The 12,004-nt window shown below is 41.7% G+C and overlaps 1 protein-coding gene across 1 annotated transcript; it reads right to left on the minus strand.

The window, feature by feature from the left end:
• Positions 1-3,712: 3,712 nt before the first annotated feature.
• Positions 3,713-6,049, minus strand: LOC110467990 (PWWP domain-containing DNA repair factor 3A-like). The gene is given in 3 exon segments (XM_031504498.3): positions 3,713-4,767; positions 4,769-5,420; positions 5,422-6,049. Coding segments are annotated over 3 exon segments (2,115 nt in total). The 5' UTR covers positions 5,946-6,049; the 3' UTR covers positions 3,713-3,828.
• Positions 6,050-12,004: the final 5,955 nt, after the last annotated feature.

Raw genomic sequence — 12,004 nt, forward strand, 5'->3', positions numbered from 1 at the left:
AGAATATAATATAGATCAGAATTTCCTACCTGAGCTTCACAATTCTTTGCTTTTACATTTTAGTTAGACCCTTAGCTTTATTTAAATGTTTTTTTTTTTTATTGCATCTCAAAAACATTGAAGTTTAATATATACAGCATCATTATCTAACATTGTGAAAAGCATATGAAAGTAATAGCTTTCTTGACACACAAGAGAATCAATGTGTATGAATTGAATTTTTCTGTGGTCTATGAACTCACATTTCATGGAGACGCCAAATTTATAGATGGATAGAATCTCTCATCCAGTTAGAACTTCACAGAAGTTTAACATAGAAACATGAGAGATGTGTGCTCCTAGAATCCAGATGCAGCTCAATTGAGAGTATACTTGCAGGTGTGATTATTTTTTAAATAATGCTACAATTTTATTCAGTACATGAGAGCTTGGTATTTTATTTGTTGCTTCAGAAAGCAATTTTTTAAATTGTTTAGCAACATAGAAAACAACGTAAGCTAAAGGATGACCATTTTTGTCATTAGCAAATCAGTATCATCTAGACTTGCAAAACTCAACACTTCCATGAAAAAAAAGTGCTCCTAAAGGCAAAAGCATTTAAAATTTATTATCATTAGTGCTTTTCAGTAAATCCCCTGTATTTGTAGAAAAAGCAACAGTACCATAGCACCATTATCATACAGCCATTTTGAAGTACCTCCATGATCCTGATGCCACCTATCTATGAGGCACAGTGGCACACAAAGACTTCTTAAAACATGACCATCCAGACTGCTTCTCACTTTTTGAAGACTTTTGAATAGTTCTGTCTGAATTTTTCTCCAGTACTTATGTAGAAAGCCAGCTGGATTCCAATAGTCATGGTGTTTCACTGCTATCTTTCAGCATGCCAGCAAGAGTAGGGTTTTGTCTACAGATCCTTAGCTAAGTATTCCTTAGTTGATTTTGATCAACTAAAATGACAGCAAACTAAACTATCCAAAGGTGATTTAAAAAAATTTCGATTTGGAAACATTTGCAAATCGATATGGGCATAATTAAAACTCACATCCAGTACAACAGCAGAAAATGATGCCTAAAGAGCAGGGGCTGGAATTCTCTGTGAGGGTCCCTCTCACAGACTGGCTGCAAGGTCATCCCCAGCTAACCACAGGAGCAGCCAAGCATGTGATCCGTCTGGGAGTCTTAGTGGCAATGAAACAGGCTGCATCCTCCCACTCTTCTTTAAGGGTGTATCAATGCACACTTTGTTAATAAAAATCAGCATTCCACATATTCACCCCACCCATCCAGGAGATTTGCCATGAAGCATGTTAGGCCCTGGTCAGACCCATCCAGGCTGACCTCTTGTTACTGACCTGTCAGTCTGGATACACAATAAGACACCACTTGCTCACTCTTCCCTCAACTGCTACTTCTGAACCAGAGAACAAAGGAAAAGGAAAAGCTGGAAAGGGACTCTTTACAGGGATGTGTACTGATAGGACAAAGGAAAATGGCATTACACAGAAAGAGGGAAGGTTTAGATTACCTATCAGAAGGAAATTCTTTGTGGTTAGGGTGGCAAGGCACTGGCACAGGTTGCCCAGAGAAGTTGTGGATGCTCCATCCCGACAGTTTTCAAGGCCAAGCTGGATGTAGCTCTGAGCAACCTGGTCTACCAGAAGGTGTCCCGGCCCAAGTCAGGGCATTAGAACTAGATGATGTTTAAGGTCCCTTCCAAACCAAAGCTTTCTATGAATCTGTGAAAATATGCAAACCAGAAAATAAATAAGTACATCAGCCTTTTTCTAGACCTTAATAAAGTACAAGCTGTGTCAATCTTTGCTATAAGAGAAAGTATAAACCAAAATGTAGTCCCCAGCCTAGTCCTTGGCTGTGTGACAGACCCTCCTTTAGCACAAGAGGGAATTTAGTGACTCTTTCAAACAGCAAAACCACACACAGAGACAGCCAACTAACCTGCAATTTAGTTATTCCCATAAGTTCCTGTCAGTGTGCACAAGTAGCGTTATCACCTATAATTGACTAGAGGACTTCAATTATGCTGGTAAATTTAGCAATAATTACACATCTTTGCCACATTCAGGAATTACCTCTCAGGGCATGGGATCTGTTTATACTCACTTCCAACACATTCAGCATTGATGTGTTTGCTCAGCTACATGGATTCAACCAACCATAACGATCTCATTCCTTACGTGAAGTGCTGTGCTCCAGGAAACAGCATCTTGAACCACACCGTGGTTTCTCAAATAAACCAGTGTAACTAAAGGACAATTTTTTTGGCACAGAAAGAAAAGTACCTTTCTCCTCCTGACACAGCAGAACTTATGAAAAAATTTCCACTGCATAGGAAATGGGTTTTGTGGTGGATAGAGCGGATACTCAGAGAAATCCAGGATCATCTTAAACTTGCTCTTTTTTTCATTATGCTCATTATTCCTCAACCTCAACCTTCCTGTTTGCTCCTTCAAAAGAATGTTTTTGAGCCCGAGAGTTCATATCATTCCCTTCTGGGAGAGCAGTGAGGAAACTCTTTTTAGGTATCAGAAAGCATCACTTCAGGAAAGTTCTCATCTACCACCATGGCAAAACAAGGGCTTTAGAAAAATAAAGCAGATGGTCCCATGTCATTCACCATTTTCCCCCAGTCAAATGCAGAATGTTACAGTACCATTCCACTACTGCTCTTAATTTTGCACCTTCTGAAGTCTCATGCTAGCAAGTGTTCTGGGAGGAATGTTGTCCTGTTGTACCCTTCTGCCTCACCTGGCAGATATCTTTGGTCTTCCTTTGTGCACATCCCCTAAACCACAGGTAAGGGAAAGCAATACCACAGCCCCTGGCACAGGCAGGTGAACCAAGAATGTGATGCATCATGCAAAGGGAAGTCTGAAATAGGGTCAGTTAATAAAAAAAAGACAATGCTTACTCATGATACACAGGTAGGTGAAAGCAGAACTCCAGGTAAAACTTTTTACATCACTGTATCAAACTAAGCCTTGGATGGGCTATTCTTGCCTACTGCTTCTTCCCCCTTCAGTTTTTTAATTGGTAAAGGAACAGATTAATTTATTAAAACTAAGGCAAATTCCCGACATTGGTCCTATAAAATGATACATATATAATAATTTTTAATACAAAAACTTTGCAGAATAAAATCTTATAAAGTCTGTATGGCAAACAAAACAAAGTACTTGCTGCTGACACAATAAAAAAACCATTTAACAATATAACTAAAATAAGCCAAGAACACATGTAATACTGGAAAATGTTTCTCATAGCAGCAGCACCTCTAGAAATTAACTCCTTTAAAACTTTCTTTCTCCACATCAAACACTTGTCAGGAGTGCTGTGGCTTCTCTCTTAAGAAACAATCACCTCTGCAAGACCTAATTTCTGTCTGAACGTTAATTAGTTTAATGCAGGAAATAGCCTAGTGGAATTGGGGATTTCTTCTTCAAATACATGACTTAGAGGCTTGAGTTTGGTATTTGTAGAGTTGTGTTTGCATTGTATATCCCCTCATAATGGTTTGTCCCTCCATATCCCCTCTTTGTACCTGTCTGGTTCATCCCAACTTTCCCATCAGTACCTGTATGTCCATCAAACCCCAACCCATCTCCCTGTCTCCACACAGGTGATGTGTCCATCACCTGGTGACCCTTCCCCTTTGTCCAGATCCTTCTCCCAGGGTCACCAGGTAGCTGGACCCTGGCTGGGACTCCTCCCCCAGCCTCTCCTCAGGGGTCACTCTGAGGCTTTGCCCTCCAAGAGCCGCTCCCATGTCCTTCCCCTGTTGGCTGTTTGGGTTTCCCCGCCCCCCTATATCTGGCTGCTCTGGGCAGGGACACTCGCTCTTTTGCTCACAGGTGGTCCTTTAATGTATTTCTCTTCTGCCTTCTCATAATCAATGTTATCCATGGCAGCAATGGCACAGATGATGGCCTCAGGTAAAAGCACATCTAAAATAAATCTGATGCCATTCCCCAGGATCTGGTGCAGGTTCTTGGTGTCCATTTTCTTGTAGACCTCCTTCAGGAGGTCTACCAGGTCCAGCTGCTCCTCATCCTCCAAGTAACTCTTTACACAGGTCACGTACCGGCTGGAATTCAGGAATTTCTTCAGCCAGCGAGATTGTTTCCCACTTTTTAAGATCCCCAGGAGATGCTCTTCAGCCCCTTTGGTCTTCACTATGAACTCCACCAGCTTCTTGTTCTCCCTCTCCATGGCAGCTCTGGTCCTGTCAGGGAGGAGCCTCCTCGGGGGTTTCTGGGGGGAGGTGTCCGAGGAAGACTGTCCAGCGCCTTCCTCCCCTGTGTTTAGGAACGCCATCTGCACCACACTCTGGCACCCCTCCTTCCTCATTGGGTAGCTGATATCAGCAGCAAAATACTCCAGGAAGGACCCAGCAAAAGAATGACAGCCCACTCGGACCCTGTAGTCCAGGATCAGCTGGAGGCACCAATCAGTTTCTCTGGAATAGTTCTCCTTGGCCCGTTCAATGAGCTCCTGCTTCTCCCCACAGTCAAAGTGCTTCAGGCTTTTCAGAGACACTGAGAAACCTTTCTTCTTCTCATTTATGGTGCCATCTATGAAGAGCACACAGGCCCTCTGGTGCTTCCTCTTCACTGCTTTCACCACAGCTGGCCAGTGCGGATACCGCCGCCGCTTGCACCACACCAACACGTCTTCCTCGAAGAATTCAGGTTCTCGATAGGAGAGAACGCTCGGCAAATTTTCCTCCTCTTCATTGGACAGAGGTCGAGAGTGGAGAGAGGCTCTCCGAAGAAACTCTCCTGGAAGACATCCCAGAGGGTTCCAGCCCTTCATCTTCCTCGGGGTCAGGGGCTTTATTCCCAGCCAGGTGTGGGGGATCGTGGTTTTCCTCCTCCTGAGGCTGAGGGAAGGCACCAGAAGGCCCAGGTGAGGATCCAGTGTGGTTCCTGCATTTCCTGTCTGTGCCTGAGGCCACACCTGCCCCATCCAGGTGTTTTCCAGCCGCTGCCTCTCTCCTCCCATCCAGCTGCTTTGCCAGGCTCTCACTCTCGCTGTGAATGCTTTTCTCCAATTCATCCGAGGCAGTTTCACAGCAGGAATCCATGAACGCTCTCCCAGGCTGAGTTCCTGTCTTTCTGGAAGGTTCCATGGTGCCAGATTTAGAGGGGACAGAGGGAAACCCCTCCTCAGGAGCCACTGTTGCTTGATCCTGGGGGGAATCATCCCTACATCTTCTTTTCCTTTCTTGCTGAGTTCTTCCAGCCTCTGGCTTACAGGAGACTCCATCCCCCATTTTGGGCTGGATTTTCCTCTGCCTGGGAGATGATTTTGGTTCTGATTTTTTGCAGTTGTGGCTGTCAGGGGCTGGTGCCACACTTGAGTCCCTGACAGGGTTTGTGCCACTTCCAGTCGCTTTTACCCTCTGGAGCCACAGAACCTCCCTGGCTGCATGCCTGGGACTCATCCTTCAGTCCACAGTTATTTTGGGGTTTTCTTTTCCTCTTGACAACCTCAGGTTCCGACTTTCTAGAGCGGGAGCGCAACAAGAAGCCGTGGGAGGGGGTGGGTGGGGCAGATTTCTCCCGCGAAAATTCAGGATTTGGTTCTTCTGCAGGTGACATTTCACTGCAGGAGTCAGTCTGATGGAGAATATCCAGGGCAATTTTAAGGGAACGGCAATACTGCAGCTCCTCCACGGCCTCACTCATGCTTGTGTTTTGCTCAAGGGTGGAGGCGATGGCATTGATCTGCTTCTCTGTCAGGGGAACCACATTTGCAGAGCTCACACTGACTTGCTTCTCCAAGCCAAGGATTTCAGCTTTAAATCCCATCTTTTTTGTGGCGGCAATAGGACTGCTCCTGGCAGCTCCAGGTTTGCACAAAACTTTGGCTGGCCACAAACGCCTCTTCCACTTGCAGAGAATGAACTCTTGGTCAGTCATGGCTGAGCTTCACGTGGAAAATGGCAATGCCGAGGTGTTAAGGTCCGGGTGCTGGGCCAAGCCTGCTGTGTCTCCCCCTCGAACCCACGGGGACAGATTCCCTGTGGAGCCCAGCCAGCTCTGAGTTGGGCAGAGGGAAGGAATTTCTCCTTGGATCCTGTGGGGCTTGGAGAAGCTCCCTCATGAGTCCAAAGACGAGCTGGTCCCACAAGCAAAGGAAAGAGGCGCTCTCCCTCAGGATTAGTTCCAAAGTTTAATGAGGGCCTGGAGAGATCCCAGGCCACATCTGACCTCGAAAGACATCCAGAGCAAGAGAGAGCGTCCCCACCCAGAGCAGCCAGATATAGGGGGGCGGGGAGACCCAAACAGCCAACGGGGGAAGGACATGGGAGCGGCTCTCGGGGGGCAAAGCCTCAGAGTGACCCCTGAGGAGGGGCTGGGGGAGGAGTCCCAGCCAGGGTCCAGCTACCTGGTGACCCTGGGAGAAGGATCTGGACAAAGGGGAAGGGTCACCAGGTGATGGACACATCACCTGGGAGGAGACAGGAGGATGGGTTGGGGTTTGATGGACATACAGGTACTGATGGGAAAGCTGGGATGAACCAGACAGGTACAAAGAGGGGATATGGAGGGACAAACCATTATGAGGGGATATACAGTGCAAACACAACTCTACAAGTATTGCCTGAGAAATTGTGGCTGTTGGATGTGACACTTCGAACAACAGAGCATCACTAAACAAAAGGAGAAACAATAGCATTCCACAAGTTCTACCTGAGTTGGCAATTTGTAAAGATTTTATTAAACACTTAAAAACACTGGAATAGCCTAATTTGGGGGTGGAATTGCTTCCTGCTTACTTTTGTTACACTCTAGTTTGTTCAGTACAAACCTAATGTGAACCAGAAGGTAGCTGATGTTGGGATCTGTGAATGACCTGCAGAGATTGACATCTTGTTGAAACACAGATGCTGCAGTGAGACGATTTTCCATTATGGCATATCAAACCACATTATTTTAATTTGCCTTCCACAATAGTAGTATGCAAGAGAGTAAAGAGAATTTGTATTTGCTGCATGTTGATCTGCACAGTCAAGATTATCACATAGATTTGAGATTGGAAGACACTGATCTCTGAAGATCGTAACCTTAAAACCAGAGCATGTTTGGGCATACACAAACCTAATTACCCCAAATCATGTAACTTACGGAAACTCTTATGTAGAAGATTATTTTCAAGTTGGCAATTTAAGTCTCAATCAAAATTTGATTTGCATTCCTTCTTTAATTTATGGGGTTTGCATTTCTTCCTTATCTAACCCTGTTACATTTTCTCCCCAGCCCACGGTTAGTTTTTAAGAGCTGTAAACTAAAAGCCACCATGGAAGCAAATCCTGTTGATATAGGAATAAAAGTTAACTAATTTTTCATCAGTAGGGTAACAGGAGAGGCAACTGGATACACACAGGGTCTAACAAGTAGAAAGGTCACTTTATTGGATGCCTTACAAAAAAAGAGTCAACTTTAAGGGGATATTATATAGGCTTGATGAAAATATTTTGTATACAAACCCGTATTTCTGATTGTTTCGGTAGCCAATGCAGTGTTTACTTGGAGAGTTTCCCAGGGATTTCCTGCTTTTTTAAGGAGCCTGCATCCTGAAGCACAGCATTTACATAAGTTACCTACACGATAAATGAGATAAGTAAAACACATGGAGGAAGCCTCTGATACCATAGGCATTATTCAGGAGAAACCCCCAAGTTTAATATGGAAAGATTAACAACAAACTTTTTCCTCCTTTTGATATAAAGACTATTTTTAACCCATCAGGAAAAGCTGTTTGAACATACCACAGAAAAGTTAAATCTTAGCAAGAAAATACAGAAAAAAACAGATATATATACTTTATATTAAGTACTAAATAGTTTTAGGAACTTGGACTAAATGTAGTCCATAGTTAAAAGCATCACCTGTCAACAATGGCTGTTGGCAAAATTCCTAACCAAAGTTTGGGCTGCTGGCAGAAAACTACACATTATTTCAGACTATTTTACGATTTTTAAATGAAATTTAAATTCTGTTCTCACTTTTTAGACAGTTAGAAATACCACAAAAGATCAGTGCTTTGAGGTGAACAATCTTTTTGTAAAACTTATTTTTAACTATTTCAGCCAAACATAGCTTAAATTCTTGTTATAAGGAAGAACAATGCAAATTTTTTTTTGTTTTTTTAAAGGTTAAGACTCAATAAAAACCCCTTAAACCTATTACTGCATTTGGTACATGACTGGTGAAAGCATAACTGCATATCCTATATACTAACAATTCTCTACTTCCTATTTTGAATCACTTAATTAAAAATACTATTATTGTTCAGTGGAACAGCAATAATCAAAAAACAGTCATGGAAGTTTTTAGTAGAATAGAATAGAACAGAACACAATACTTAAAACCTAAATAACAGAATGGCTACTTGTCCTACTGATATACACCAAAGATTCAGAAATGCCACCGAAAGCAATTTGGATGAAATTTCTATTACTTTTTTGTATCCTACATGATATTATTTATTACTTATACAAGAACTTGAACTCATTCTAACACAATTACAGCTCTGGTTAAAAGGATGCTAGTTCCCAACAAGGCATCTGTGGAAGGATGGTTTTAATTGATACAATCCAAATAATTTATGAATTTTATGTATTGCAACAATCAACAAACAGAAGGAAGTTACCACTGGACAGTCCACAACATTTTAGTGCTCTCCAAAGTCAGAAAACTGAAAAGGCAGCACAGTTTAGGAAATGTAAAGTGCTATGATGTTTCCATATGTGTTAAGAGTTTTTAAATTCAGCTCTATTTTACACAGAGTATGGTTAAAGTTGTCTAAACACAAGCTCTTCATGCTGTTTAGACAGGGTACCTGAATTTTCTGTCCAGCACTGGCAGGTCCAACATAACACCTACAGAAAGGAGTCCTGTAATTTCTGGAGAGGCAAGATTATCCTGTCACCCACCACAGTGTTAGCTCAGTGTTAGCTCAGTGTCATTCAGAATCTGAATTCCAGCAATCTGTTCTCCATGTATTAAGTTAGCTGTTTGTATTTTTAATTTTTCTGCTAAATACTAAATCAAGAAAATCCCTTCAGGACAAGATAAATTTTCTGCTACACACCCTAGGAACTCCAGTAAGCATCAGTACTCAGCAGTCATGGGGTACACTTAATGAATGTACCTTTATGTTCTCCCATAATAACAACCATTATGAAAAAGACTAATTCATTCATGTGCTGAATATCTTGAAACAGCATTTAACATCTTACTGTTGCCTTTAAAGTTATTATGACAATTCTTGCCAGTCTTGGCTGACATTCAGCAGATTGCTACATCTCTTTACCTCAGTTTTTCCATCTGTGGATCTGGACAGATTTTTTAGAAATCAAGAGATACAGACAAAAATCACTGCAAGAAGCACAATGAGTTTTAGACAAATTTTAATAAGAAATGAAGACCTTGCTCATCCTTGACAAAATGCATTAGTTACTGCAACAAGTAGCAACTCTTAAAAGTAGCAACTTTTTGCTTTTAAATAAAGCGTAGAAAAAGTATTATTAGAGAGCTCCTTATACAAGACAGGGGTCGATCTCTCTCACCTTTTGTCAAAAAACTTCATTTTGTCAACAGGCAAGGGGTGGTACAATTGAAATGACAAAGGGTTTACCAAAGTGTCCCTAGCTGTTACACTTTTCCCTAGCTACAGAGTTGCAAGGCAGGAGCCTACACACTTCTTGGTAAAGTTCATCTTTTGAATCTTCTACCCATTTTTCCTCTTTCTTATATATAGCTAGTCTACTTGAGATGCAGCTATTTTGCTAACTAGCTTAAGCAGGAGCCCAGCTTAATACACTATATGGACATTCACATATGGTAGTGACCACAGGCCAATTACCTCTTCAAATAGACCAGGCACGTTTATTTGTATGTGTGATTCCATAAACATGAGAAGACTGAAGTACAAGTCTGTGTTGCCAGCAGCAATTTTGTCTGCTTTCACAGTAGCAAAACAGAACCATACTTAAAGTGTAAGAGACCAGCAAACTCCTCCTGCCTTTGGAGCTTGCTAAAAGGGGGCCCCAGCTCAGCAGTTTGGACACTGAGTGGCAAACACCATCTGTATCCTTTTCCCTTCCATAAAAGGAACCTTTATAGGAGTGTAAAGGAAAACAAAGCAAGGTTACTACTAGTAGTTATAAATGAATAGTTAATCATCCAATAAGAATGTGAGTTCTCTCAAAGACATTGTACTAAAGCAAATTAGTCAAAAATACAAAGCTATTGAACAAGGTTGCTCCAGTAAGCAAGTGATAAACTCAAGAAACCAAACAAAAATATCTCCCTAAGCCAACCTTATAGCTGTTATCAAAATATAACTAGTAAAAAAAAAAAAAGTTTGAAATTAGAATGATTTTTTTTTTCTTTTACTCAGGTTAATCTTGAATTTCCCACTCCTTCCTTTTGGTCAGAAAAGCTGAAGCACAGCAAGAATGCCTACATGGGATTTGCTTACACAATTTTAAAGTCAGTAAACTGCAACAAATATTGCAATATTGATGAAGGCCTATTTTTTGTTTCTGTTTTCAGTTCGGAAGCCCTAGAAATCAGCACTGAGAAGAAAAATAAACACAGTTTTGACATACAGTAGCAATAATTAGCTTTGTACCTAGACAAGGAACAAGCCATTTAAAGCAGAAATCAGTGGATTAACAATCCCAGCGGCTCACACTGCATCTTTATTCAAGCTGCGACAAGAAGTCAGGCAGCGAAGCAAGGGCCATTCATTGTGAGTTTGTGTGCCACACAAACAGCTCTAACAGCTTTAAGTTCTTTTTAGTTTAGGAGTTTGTTTGTTTCTAAAGAGGAAAAAAAAAAGATAGGGAGAATGTAATTGACCCAGTTGGAAGCAGCAGGCTGCTGTAGGAAGGGGCGTACGCGGGACATGAGCACCCCCACGAGGCGGGCACCGCCGAGCGCAGCGGGAGCGACACCCCGCCCCAATCACTTGCAGTATTCCCATGAGATGTACAACAGCACCTGATGCTGAAATTGTTTTCTTGGGTATTTGTTGACTTTTAACATCCAGTACAAAAGCACCTTCACAGCTTTGACTGGTGTGAAAGCGCAGTCAGTGCTTGGTGCAAGAGAGGCAGTTAAAGCTTTTAACTGGAATCCTGTCAGTCAATCTAGATATGGCTTCTCACTTCCTGTAACCAGGTGTAAAGGCATGTTCATTCCCAAATAAAAAATAACAAGAGTCAGGGAACATCATATCAGGGAAAATTGTCTGAACCCAATTTGGTTTAATTTCATTCCGCTTTTTATTTTATTTTGGTTTTTAAGATTTTTTTTTTTTAAACAACCATACTTGCTTTCTGAAAAAACTGTCAAGTTTTCCAGTGTCTTAATGGTTTAAGACAGCAGTAACTGGAAGCAATACAAGAACCCCAGGCCAGATCCCTCAAACCAACTGCTAGTTTATATGCCATTTGATCTAGTTTTCCTACAGATTACTGATTACAGCAGTGGGGATTTTCTGCCATTTAGTACAAGATACAGTTAAGTTCATGACATCTCACACAACCTTTGAAGTCTCTCAATCAGAAACTTCCCCGTCCCTCTTTCATGCTACTGCATTTGAAGGCATATCAGCAAAACTCTTCTGAAAGCAAGTATACATCAGGCTACTGTAGTAATTTCAGCTCCAGCACCAAGAAAATACAAATTTTAGATAAGTACTGTCATACCTAGGTTATATGCCTAAAGTAATTTTCATTTTTAGCATAATTTTTTCAACCCTAACTAGTCGTGATTCATAATTATTCACTGTAGTTTGGATACCCAACAGCAAATCTTGAAAGATATCAGCACTTGGGGAACATGTAGCAAATTTGGAATGTCACATTTCAATAAAAAGATGACCATCCCTAAGACTTTGATTCTATCTATCCACCATTTCCCTGTGATTTAAAAATATTTCCCAAGATATATGTCTGAACTAG

Source organism: Lonchura striata, chromosome 3 (assembly GCF_050655825.1).
Source record: "Lonchura striata isolate lonStrDom1 chromosome 3, ASM5065582v1, whole genome shotgun sequence".
Taxonomy (NCBI): domain Eukaryota; kingdom Metazoa; phylum Chordata; class Aves; order Passeriformes; family Estrildidae; genus Lonchura; species Lonchura striata.